General features: G+C 31.0%; 1 protein-coding gene and 1 long non-coding RNA gene across 2 annotated transcripts; both read right to left on the bottom strand.

Moving 5' to 3' along the window:
- Nucleotides 1-286: 286 nt before the first annotated feature.
- On the bottom strand, nt 287-2,202 carry LOC18037391 (40S ribosomal protein S12). Its single transcript, XM_006427547.2, has 5 exons — nt 2,097-2,202; nt 1,957-2,004; nt 1,237-1,528; nt 709-774; nt 287-615 (listed from the first exon to the last, which is right to left on the bottom strand). Exons 2-5 carry the CDS (start codon nt 1,962-1,964, stop codon nt 556-558), a joined length of 426 nt encoding a protein of 141 aa, XP_006427610.1. The 5' UTR covers nt 1,965-2,004; nt 2,097-2,202; the 3' UTR covers nt 287-555.
- A 6,062-nt stretch (nt 2,203-8,264) lies between these two features.
- LOC18036188 lies at nt 8,265-11,160 on the bottom strand. Its single transcript, XR_002904647.1, has 3 exons — nt 10,931-11,160; nt 8,913-8,991; nt 8,265-8,449 (listed from the first exon to the last, which is right to left on the bottom strand). It is a non-coding gene; the product is annotated as an uncharacterized LOC18036188 (long non-coding RNA).
- Nucleotides 11,161-13,041: the final 1,881 nt, after the last annotated feature.

The raw sequence follows: 13,041 nt of genomic DNA, 5'->3' as shown, positions 1-13,041 counted from the left end.
TGCAATTAAAACAGAGTAACAACGGTTAATGTTTTGTTAATTTTGTTCTACCATACCACCATTCAATTTAAATCCCACAAGATTTCATTAAAAATGGCTCAAATACGTTAACTAAATTGTCCTATTAGTATGCTGCAATCTGTTAAATTCTCATTATCCAATTTATAAACTCAACGATTTGATGATGCCAGCCAGCATGGCTACAACTGCAAGCACTCACAAAGAAATGTGAACTTAATATCCATTGTCTATAAAAATGTATAATGGAACGCGTAGAGTACGATGCTGAAACAAATTTTAACAGTACTGAGTTTCATATTTGGCTCAAAACCACAAATGAGTTTCACTTTGAAAAGATTCAATCCAGCAAAAATATAGAAAAGGATTGATGTTTTCAGTTGCAATAAAGGATTGAGGAACAAAAGTACTAAAAGTAATAGCAACTAACGAACACAAAATCTCCTTGGAGTGAGACAACCAAACACAATTTGACAGAAAAAAGACAAGGCCCTCTCTATAAATATAAAAGTTGAACTACGAATCCATCACTGCTACTCAGTGAGACTTGATGTGCTGCTGAACAACGTTAAGACCATCGCTTTCCTCTCCGAAATCCTGAAAACAAACAGGCAAATGTAAAACCAGGTCAGATGACAACCCATTGCAATGAAACATCATGAAAATGCTTCTATGGATTACAATTCTTACCTTCACAACAACACAGGAACAACCCACAACCTTCCTGGCCTTTCCCTCTGAGTCAATCTTGCACAACTGTATCACAGAGAGGGTCAAACATTAAAGTGCGCAAACTTAGTTGCCACTACCAAAAAATGCATTCCACCACAAAAGATTGGTTGCAAGTATTTCAACTGAGAGTGAATGACAACTTGAGCTCCGAACAAACACTTGCATAAGATTGTATTTCTATTGACAACAATTATGCCTTTGTCACTCAACTCACACCCACATGGCAAACATTACATAGCATCTATGGTTAGCAAGAAACCGGAGGCGCATCAGCGACACAGTGTGTTATGTTCAAGACTGACATGATTCGCAAAGCAAAGAACAAAATCACCAACAAACAAAATAACACAGGCAGGCAACATTAGAGAAACATCATGATTTTTAAAAAAAATATATGCAAAGTGAAGAACACAATCACCAACAAAGAAATTAACACTGCAGGTCCAACATTAAAGAAATTTTTTTTTTAATGCATTAAATACTTACACCAGCCCACTCGCCGAGGGTCTTGGCACTGGGAACCGTCAACAAGCTTACGTTATGGTCAGCACAGAGTGCCTTGACCAATTTCACATAGTCAGGTTGGTTACAATCCTCAGCCAATACACAGAGCTGGGCAGCATGCTTTTCAATCACTTTGGCACCTTCATGAAGGCCACGAGCAAGACCACCATGAGCAAGTGATTTTCTCAACACAACCTGCAAAGCCGTCATCAGATCCATTGCCTCACCAAGGGGGGCAGGAGGTGCTGTCTCAACAGCAGGGGCAGCCTCATCACTGCAAAGCATTAGAGATCAAAATCAGAAAGTCAGTAACCAACCCAAAGCTCCTAAATCATCCCTCATAAAAGTATTACATCACAAAGTTACGCTTATCTTCACAAGTTTCAAAATCTTCATTTGCCATATTCAACAATGCCAAGGAACTGAAACACATCTCTACGTATAACAGAAAACCAACACATCTCATTCAAAACCCAAGAACCCAATACATAAAATCAATCTAATTACCTATTACATACAAAAAAATTAAATTAAATTAAAAATACAAAACCAAGAACAACATACAGCAATAAAGTGGATTAGGCTACATAAGATAATACACAAGATACTTTCGGATAACGAAACAAAATCTATTCTTTCACAAAATCCACGAAGCCAAACACAAAACAGAAGCACACGATAAAGAGGAGAGTAAGTACTAACCCTGACATTGTCTTCTTGTTGTTTGTTCAAATATTTACTCTTTTTTACCTAAAAAAAAGCACGACATTATAATCCAAATTGAAAAGTTAACTTATGAACTGAATCGAAATCAAATAAGCGACGTGAACCCAAAAAAAAACCTTAGCGGAGAGCGCACGTTGGCCTGCGACTGGCGACTGCTGGTTTTCCAAATGAGGAGACGAAACGAAGGGATTGATTTATAAAGCCTAAAACCCTAGTTTGGTGAGTCGCTCGTGAATGTTATCTTGTATGCCCCTGTGTTTTTAGTTTATTAAAAAATTTTCCACGATGTTTCTATTTATTTTAAATTACGTTTCCATTTATTTTTTTATTTTAATTTATTTAAAAACGCAGAGGGTGAACAAAGATAAATTCAATTTTTAGCCCTTTCAAATACATACACACATATATATGGAATCTATCGAGAATTTAACCCTCTTGTCTGCGATCCTTTCGCTAAAACATTAGATATGTATCATATAATATATTTTCGAATACATAATATATTTAAAATAAATGGTCATTTAAAATGATAAAATTAAATTTATTAAGTAATTACATTTACTAAGTAGAGCAAGCAAATTGTAAAATAAAATAAAAAGAATAAAGACATCCTCATATTTGTGTATTGGACAAATTTTAAAGCTAAGTTCATGAGTTATAATAGTAATAAAGAAGAGAGATAGATTGCAACTGAAGTAGCAAATTAAGAGAAAGAGAGAAGGTTCTACTTTTTAGACTACAATAAAAATATTACACCTAATTAATTATTGTATGATATTTGTGCACTTTAAAAATCACCATGTAATTAGTAGTTAAATTTAATTAGTGCACACATGTCATACATGTATTAAATAGATATAATACGTGTAATATTTTCTAAAATTTCTCAAAAATGAGATGGCAACTAGAGGAGAAGTCGCAACAAATGAGAAATTAAAAGGTCTCACCGCAAAAAATGAGAATAATTTATTAACGGAGACTTAATTACTAAAACCATTGGCCCTACCTATTTCTACCTCCAACTGTGTAATTGCGCATATTGGAACTTTTTTTGGTAATGCATGAGATTAAAGAAAATAAAACATTAAATTATTCAATTCATGTGTAATTTAGTTCTTTTGAAGTTTTTTGAACAGATGCCCTACTTGATGTAGATCTTCAACTTCTTCGATGGTCACAACAGTGAAGATCTCTATTATTCTCCAACCTTGAACGTTGTCGGCGATTGAAATAGCATCCACATCACACAGTTATTATAATAATATACTAATTTTAATAAAAGTAAATTTTTGTTTAATTCTTATATTTTAAAATGTCCGTTTAGTTTTAACATTGTGAATAAATACTTTAAAACATCTATGGTTTAATTATGTATACTCCAACCCTTTTTTTTTTTTTACTTTTATATTAAGGATCCACCTATGTTATAATAGTGGTACCATACCACGGTTTTTGTCTTTATTCAGCTAGTCGTTGGATGTTTTACTGGTCAATCTAATGGCTGAAATTAATTATTAGATAATTGATGCAGCAACCTGCAACTGTTGGAGTCGGTAGCGTTTTAATGTAATATCATTTGCGAGCTTGTAGTGAGAAAGTTTGTTGGTACTGCATCAATGGAACTGATTTCATCTCAAATCGATCTAGCGCAATTGTCCAAGAAATATATGTTATTTTCATTTTTTTTCTTTCGTCTTCGTGAATTATGCAAGCGTGGAAGAACTTTTCAGTGAACAAAACTTCAAGCCAATGAGGAAGATGTGAAGAAACCCAACATACATACGTCACTGCGACAATAATTCAATTTGATTTTCAGAATAAAATAAAAAAAAATTAAATTGCCGCATGAGATAAATTAAAGTTGCGCAAGACTGTAGAGAAATGAACAAATTAAAGAAGTCCACCATGAAATGATTTGAGATATCTTTTGATGTTTGATGAGCGAGAAAATTTGGTCAGGATTTATGAATATAGAGAAAGAGGAGTGTTAGAAAAGAAAACGGTGCAGAAGATTGTCCCTTCATCCATTTGGCCTTTGGCAGGGGCTTCCTTCGATTTTCACCTGGACTTCATAAATTCCTCAAATTTCCTTCTTGATAATAGTAATCTTGCGTTTGGAGAGAGGTGAGTCACCGTGTTTCGTCACACATCCAAATTTACTTTTTCTTAATCGATTTCTCCGGTCTTATCCAACACAAACGTGACCATCTCTTCTCCATTCGATTAGTTACTTTTAAATCCGATGGTTATATTAGATGAGGACAAAAATTATGGTACGGTACCACTGTTGTAACATAGGTAGATCCTTACATTAAGATCCTTGCAACATTTTTGGGGACATTAATGAAAAAGGAAAAAAATTAATTTACCAAATTAATTCTAAAAATAAAATAATAACAAAAAAATTTAGTGAATGAGTACTCATACATTCACTTATAAAGTTGATATGCATATTTCATACATCACCTGAGATAACATCAATGTAAATTCACCACTTGAAATGAGCACTATTTATCAGTTATGCTTTATACTTAAAAAAAAAATCAATAAAAACATACTTAATTTTGGTATTTTCCACAGAGGGAGACTACTAATTTTGTCTTATAAATAATTTCAAGATATAAAAAATTTGTTTATAAACTGATGTGTTACGTAACTTATTAACGGTAGGTTAATTTTTATTTTTCATTGAAAATGTACTACACAATAATAAAGGACACTTTTGACATTTCAATCCATAGCTGATGTAATGACAAAAAAATTCCTAGGTGAGCCGAGTCACTAAAGCGTGTCCATCTAAGTACATTTAGAACCAACATATACATATTATATAATGGCTGTTTTCGGCGGCACATTGCATTTACCAAACAGTCGGACACAATATACAGTTCATTGGTTAGTTAATAAGGAAATTATCATTTGTATACCCTTAGTTTACTCCATTATAAAAAATACTACAACACTTTGAGGGTGTATCAATCGTCCACCCTAAGTTGACAAAATGTATTAGCTGACCACCAAACCGTTAGTTGCCGTTTAAGTATGATGACGTCAGAATGGTAATTTGGTCTTTTCATATGATACACGTGATAATTTAAGGGTATACAAGTGATAAAAAGAGAATTTAAGGGTATACAAGTGATAATTTTTAAGGATAAAATCGTCAATTCACTGTAATTCCATTAACTTTCAAACGGCAACTAACTGTTTGGTGGTCGGCTGATACATTTTGTGAACTAAGGGTGGACGATTGATACACCCTCAAAGTGTTGTAGTATTTTTGATAACATAACAAATATAGGGTATACGAATAATAATTTCCCTAGTTAATATTAATATTTTCTACAAATTAAAACCCCAAGTAAGGTCATTGTTATTCTCCCCACCAAATAAAATTTTTTAAAATTTTTACATTTATGTCCAATTTAAGGCGAGAAGGTACCAATACCCTCATGAAGAAATAATTTTGTATAAGAGATGATATCATGAAGAGAAGAAGAATCTATACGTCTACCTCAATAAGCAACTTTTTTTTTCTCTTTCTTTTTCTTTTTTTAATTAGTACCCCAATAAGTAACTTAAAATTTGTAATTTATTATTTTTCTTTTCATATAATTCATATATTCTTGCTTAATTAATACTTCAAACTAGCTATATTCTTCCCTTTATTCCTTGATTCATTGTCTTGCTTGCTACGTTGCACACCCATTTGATTCCTTGCTTCATCAAATATTGTCGGTTTTTGGCTACATTAAATCTGTTGTTTAAGTTATATGTATATACATAGCAGGCATTTCAATCATGATCAGTTCTTACTTTGGTTTTGTTTCTATTATTCATAAAGACTATTTTCATCCTGCAAATTAAAGAACCTCCGTTTTTTGTTTTCCCTTGAATGCTTCTTGGTTTTGTCTACCTTAAAAAACTTCTGAAGAAACAAGCTGCAACAACCCATTTTCTGAGGTAATTAAATAGTTTAATAGAAGATGTTATTGTACGACTAGTTTCTTTTATATTCTCGGATAATATCCGACATGTTAAGTCATTTGTTATGAAAACATTTTTTTCTTCATAATGAATTAATCTAATGTGGTCACATAATTTTGCTTAATTATTTAAAAACGGATTCCCTCCATAAGCTAACAATTACTTCATTTATTATTGGCTAAACTACTCTGTACTTCCATAAGCTAATATTTGGATATGATTCTTAATCCTTATCTTTCTTTTCAGAAAGTCACCAAGATCATTTTTGTAACCTTTTAATCATTTCTCTTGCATTCAGACCGGGCTCAGGCTTCATCTAAAAAGTCTGAGTTCGGCCTGAGTATTTATAAAACATGCTCCGTACCCAATCCGAAACACCTAAGCTTGGGCCAGCTTCCGGTCAAACGGACTTTCTCTGCCATTTCAATTCATCTATATATTTATTGGTTACATTAATTATTTGCTTTCGTAATATAACATAAAGTTATATTGTTTTACCTTTAGGCCGGTTGGAATTGGTTTCTCCCCACTTAACATATGTTTGAGGAAGCTACAATAATCAGTGTATTCAAGTAAGTTATCTTTTATTTTAGACTATATTGCACCATATTAGTTTATTTAACTAAAATGCTAATAGTTATTTCAACATCTCAAATTGAGATGCAAATTTTTGTTTGTTGAGCTATGCAATATAATGATTGAAATTTTTAGGTCAAAAGTATTATTCATTGATACCAACAAACTTTATCTATTATTGGATAATTTGAGACCAATTACTAAAAAATTGTGTAGTTATTGTATTTATATTTTGATGTGTTTATAGTTTTTTATGTATGTTTGAATATGATAACAAATATATTCCTGAACTACCCTAGTTTTTGCATAATATTTGGTTTTTACTTAAACCGAATTAAGACCATACACAAAAAGAAGAAAAAAAAGAAGAAAGAAAACATGTCATGATAGTAATGTATCTTATCCAGAAATGTGATTCAATAGGGCAAAATATGAGAGTAATACAAATTAAAGAGGACTGAAGTCACTGAATAAAACATCTGCAAATTGGAGCCCAATTTTGGATATGCCTTTACTCATTAATTCAGAAAAATTCAAATACAATGAATTAGCATCCCAATCTTGGATATGAAGTAATAGACATCAAAAGAGTAAATTTGAGAAGTTTCATAATTTTTTGAGACGGTTTGATCAATTTAAACATTTTTTTCCCATCTTACAGCACTATAGAAATGTCATTTTCTATAACCACAAGTCCTAATTCAAAAATTCATTAAAAATGGAATAGAAATCATTTTTAGTTGAAACAAAATTTTATATAACCCTCAAGATGTCTAGTTTCGATAGATATAAAAAAAAAATTATAACTCAAAAAATAGATTTACATAATTTTCAGAATGGGTGACTGTTACAAAAAATTCAGCACATCCCCTTAATCCTCTTGATTTTCATTTAATCAACAATCCCCCAACACATAGTACGCATAAAACTCATACAATAAGCTCAAGAATCAAAACTTTCCAATCCTTAATCACATAGATAAAACTCAATAACTGTTAAGTTTATACTCTAACTTGAACGTTCATGGCCGACCAAAGGTGGAAAAAAAAGTTAGCTCTTATTTTATCGTCAATTTCTATTTTATGCCTGCTATTAGTTAATGAGTTGGATGAAAATGACTAAAATGGGCTTCGCAAAAATTAGGCCCAACTACAAATAAATACAAGCGCCAATATAGTATCAATACTAATACTAAATGTTTGTAATAGTAATAAATAACAATAACAATAATAATCACTATAAGAAAACTGGCAATAGTTGACTGAAAAAAACTATCACAAAAGGGGTGGATGACAGTAAATTTATCTATTATCTATGTATCTATCACTCTTTTATGATAGAAAAAAATGTCATTAACTTATAATTATGTTACGAATTCATATGCCAGTCATCTTAAAAAATGAATATTTTAATTAATTTTTTGGCGCGAAAATTAAATTTTATCTTAAATTTTGGCGGAAAAATTATCTTTTACACGTACATTATTATCCAATTAATTTTAGTGGTTAAACTATTTTGTTTGTGATGGAATTAATAATTAAAATTTTTTATCATTAATTATTTTGTTTGCGACATAATTTATGACTGATTTTTTTTTGTCACAGGATCTAAATTTATATTAAAAGAAATTCTAAATTATTTTATTTAAATTTATGCATTCCTGCATATGAATTTAATCACAAATTCAATATAAACCAAAAGTTAAATTATACATTCTATCAAGTCTAAAAACACTTTATATTAATAACACCATCCAAAAACACTTGTATCCAACAATTAACTCCAGCAAATGCTTTAAATTTTACAAGCTATGAAGCCGTCAAATCTTGTAGTGCAAGACTTCTCCCATATTCTCAGTGAAATTCCAGTAGATAAATTCCTATTAAGTCCAGCAGTTTCTCTCAACCTGCAGGTGCAACACCAATTGACTAAAGCCAATAGTATCATTGTAAAGAATTATCTATTAAAGTAAAACTTTCAAGTTTCTGATGTAACTTTAATTAATTCTTTGCGGCAATAAAATGTGGAACCAAAAGGGTACCCATAAAGGCAGCTAACTTTCCTTCAAAGCTTAGGCATATGTGAATATAACTAATTAATTCCTTTACCCTTTTGTTTGATTTACAATTAATATCCAATTATAAGTTCATTTTATCTAGGTTTTGAAACAAGAACTTAAATATGGCTAAGGCTTAGGCACATGTGAATATAACTAATTAAGTTCTAGCAAAACTATTATATGGGATCAAGTTTCCTGCAAACTATCAAAGCAAAAACAATGATTATTTCCACAGAGGGAGAAAGACTACTGGGAATAATTGATGACACTAAATGAATCAAACTGATAATGGAAGCATCAAAATGCTTACCAGATCTTATATCTTCCCTAAGTTGACCACTTTTCAGCTGTCTCCAGATCATTGAGGATATGAGAACCCACCAGCATATCTGGACCACAAAGAGCGTCGGCAACATTGTATTGAACAAGTAGTAAATGAAAGTATATATGATAAGTTCAAGTAGAACTAAAGATCATAGTTGGAAAATGCAAATCAAAAAAGCAAATAAGCCAAAGAAACTGCTAGACGACCAAATAAGGTGGCATCAAATCATTTATCATGCAGGAAAAACTTGTACATTTGATGACCCAAAAGAGGAAGAATATTAATCGTAGAATGACCCAAGATATTGCAAATAATCCAAATATCACAGTTGCTCCAAGTTCATTCTCAAAATACTTAAAAAACTTTGGCAGCTTGAATCATTTTGCAGTTTCAAAAGAGAATAAGGGGTCATGAATATGATGCACCCAATGAAGAATTAAGGTAAACATCTTTACAATAACAGTGAAGCAGTAGCAATTAAAATATTCCAAATAGCTTAAGAAACCACACTTGTTTTCTATGTCACCTAACATAACTCATAAACTACTAAATTTAAATGATTAAGTGAACCCATAATATTTAATGCAACAAATTAGAAAAGAGTTACCCAAAGGCACAATGAAGACCAGGGAGTTACAGAAAATAGTTTACAATTGTCTGAAAACTGAGATGCAAGAACAAGACAGAAAGCTGGGTCTCTTATCTTATTCAGTGAATACCCTTTTACAACAGCTTAACTGTCTATTATATGCTTTTTCAGTGAATACCTTTGTAATACTCCTACAAAGAACCCAAAAACAACTCCAGCGAATGTCGTTACCATTAGCAAGTTTTTGTAAATACGCTCTAGAAAATATAAACCACAGAAACAATGTTTTTCCTCTTTCTTCCAAAGCACTGATTATTCTTTTGGCTAAAACAAACACTGTCAACATCTTTGCTTAAAAAAGCTACTCAATTTTTAATTTCTAGTACAATTATAATTCTTGAGATAAAATTTCAAATACTTAGATAATATCAATTATTTTTGGGTATCATTGAATAGAAAAAGAGTGTTAAACATATGTGCAAAAGGAAGAGACAGGTGTTTAAAGAAGTGAAATAAAGAGGACAAAAAGTTATTCCATATAAAAATCCAAAGCCAAATCCAAGTTAATAAGTTCCTGCAATAACTACATATATCGAATATAGAATACAAGAATAATAAGACACAAAACAAATCAACTAGCTTACTTATAATATGAGCTCCAGGTATAAACAGAGACATTAGATTACCTTACAAATGTTAGTTGCCGTATTCTAATTCCTTGCAGTTTTGGGGCCAAATAACAAAGTTAATCTCTGGACATGTTGCATAGATAACATGACAATTACAATCCACTTATGAAAGTGTTAATTAAAAACCTTTTCATGTAGTCACTTTATCAAAGATGTATGTTCAACCTACAAAAACTAAAAATTAAAATGAAAGATTCAACAGAATATGCCACAAAATAAAAACTAAGGCAATTTTTTTTCTTTAATGCATTCCATCAAACACCTAGTAGGCTTCGTTAGAAACTATTATTTCGTCTAATTTTTTTTCAGTCCAGAAAATACCAATATTAGCCCCAATAAAGAAAAGACTGCTGAATAATATCATCAAAATGCAAAGTTCATACGTTCAAGATGCATTCGGCATAGACATAAGCACTTGAATGTACATGAACATTTAATAGCTTAAGCTTTAGCATGTCAGTAGAGATAATTTGAGAAATAACCATGAATCCAGCCCAAAAATCAGAAAAAAAAGGAAAAAATTGACAAAATTTAGAAGACCTAACAACTTAATCAATTTAAAATCTATTTACAATCTCACGTATTTCTCTGAGAATCTAAATTCAAATCCATCAAAACGGAAATCGCTATCACAATCTCAAAACAAAAATCAACACATACGAAAATGAATTTACTCGATCTTCTATGATGAAAAGCAATGCAAGTCCTATGAACGGAAAATTTACCTCAGAGCAGCGGCGGCTTGGCCTGGCTTTGAGTGACAGTGATGTGGAGTTGTGGTGACATGGAAGCGTAACTTGGTGAGACTTGTGGCCTAGTTTTGCGCGTGCTTCGTCATCGTAGTTGTCATCAGTGTTCTAACGACAGCAAGAACACTATTTGAATACTGAAATCATAGTGGCATTGATTTCACAGTGTTAGTTGATGAGTGGCATGCGTTATGTGGTGAGCAATAAGTGACTAACTAACAGACTAAGTGAGTTCCGTGACATGAGAAAATTTTATGTCTTAGTCTAAAAGCCCTGTTTTGATTTTATTTTTATTTTAATAAAATATTAATTTAAAATTTGGTCAAACACGGTCAATGTTAAAATTCTATCACAAAGTTTTTGATAGAGTATATTTTTATCACTATCCTATCATAAATTCTCAATAAACACAAATTATATCACAAGTACATCATTAATCATTTGATAGACAATAATTTTATCACAACCCTGTCATACTCTTATGATATAGCGATTTTTATCATAAAGTGTCAGTCATCTATTATTATTTTTCTTATAGTGAATGACATAATAAAAAAATTTAACAATGAAATATGAAAATAAATCAATAACCATAATAATCCAATCAAATTAATACTAATAATTATTTACTTAATTTTTGGACACTACAATCCTAGATAAAGATAAAAGAATTAGATGAAACGACCCGCTCGAATTCTAAAGGTGAATTTGTCTATTTATCATCTAACTTGACTAGTAATAAACTAATTAATATGAATTTGCCGAAAAAATGGGGCAAAGTTTCCCCTACATTTATAACTTTTCCAAAGCCGCAAATGTATAAAATAAACACTTCTGAAATAGTTCATTATTCAACCAAATTCATCAATCAATCTCCTCAACTATAACACCAAATATCACCCAACCATTCTAATGTCAACATACATTAATCATCCTTAATCATCTAATCAAAATATAGTTATACAATCCAAAATGTCATAATAATAACATATGTCAATCCTAGGACCATCAAGTGGGAATAACTCAAAATATCTCTTATCACTAGGTCTCTCGTGTGCCTGCGAATCTCTTGTTTAGGTTTTGGGCTGGGGGGGATGAAGAATATAGAAAAATAGAATGAGTATGAAACTTTGTGAACTTAGTAAATGGATAATAGTTTTTTGAAAATAAACTTACTTTGAAATAATTATATCATCTCTATATATGATTTCATCAAACTATATGTAGGAATTGTTGGTTAAAAATAGTTTTATATTATAAATATTTAGATTGAAGTTCCCATACATTATATGAAATTATCATAATCTAGAAATCATACCTTTACTTTCTCGTAGAAGTAATTTAACTAAGTAATTTAGCCTTTGAAGTCACAATCCTTCACCACTAATCTTATTAGATTATGATCTGTCATCGATGATCTTATTAGATCATGATCTATCACCAACGATTTTTCAAGTTATGACTCAAATTCAATCTGCACTTGATATATGGGTGTCTTTATTACTACTATAAACAACTAACAATAGAAAAAAATTTCTCTCAAAATTAAAGAGAGAAATTTCTTTCTACATTTTGACCCTTTTTTCTTTTGTGAAAGAACAATATCTTTTTATATCGTGAGTGTAAGTTACATGAAATGTAACTTAGAGTTTTCCTTTTTATATCAAGGATTTTAATTTGGGGTATAAATAATAAATTGCACCAAAAGGGTAAACACTTTGCTGCTACTCAAGGATCTCTCTAATCAATGGTTGGAAGCAATTGAGAAGGCGGTCACTACTATGCACAAATCGATGCAAATTTGAGAATATTTTTTAACTAATATTTTATTTTTCAATTTTGTCTAATATGGAATTTCTTTTCCTCTACACTATCTAACATACTAAAATTATAGATGGTTGTTGGGTGATATACTAAAATTCTAACAAAATTTGGGTTAATATTTTATGGTAGTGCTTGGTTTGAATAAATGAGAGGAAAAATAAAAAGGAAAGGAAAGAAGAATTAAGGAGAGGAATTGGAGGGAGAGGGGAGTGTAATGACTAAGGACTATTTGATCTGGGCATAGAAAGCCAAGAGTTTGTATT

Source organism: Citrus clementina, unplaced genomic scaffold (genome assembly GCF_000493195.1).
Source record: "Citrus clementina cultivar Clemenules unplaced genomic scaffold, Citrus_clementina_v1.0 scaffold_7, whole genome shotgun sequence".
Classification (NCBI taxonomy): domain Eukaryota; kingdom Viridiplantae; phylum Streptophyta; class Magnoliopsida; order Sapindales; family Rutaceae; genus Citrus; species Citrus x clementina.
Note: the sequence above shows the minus strand (reverse complement) of the source record. Positions and strands in the feature narration are given on the sequence as shown.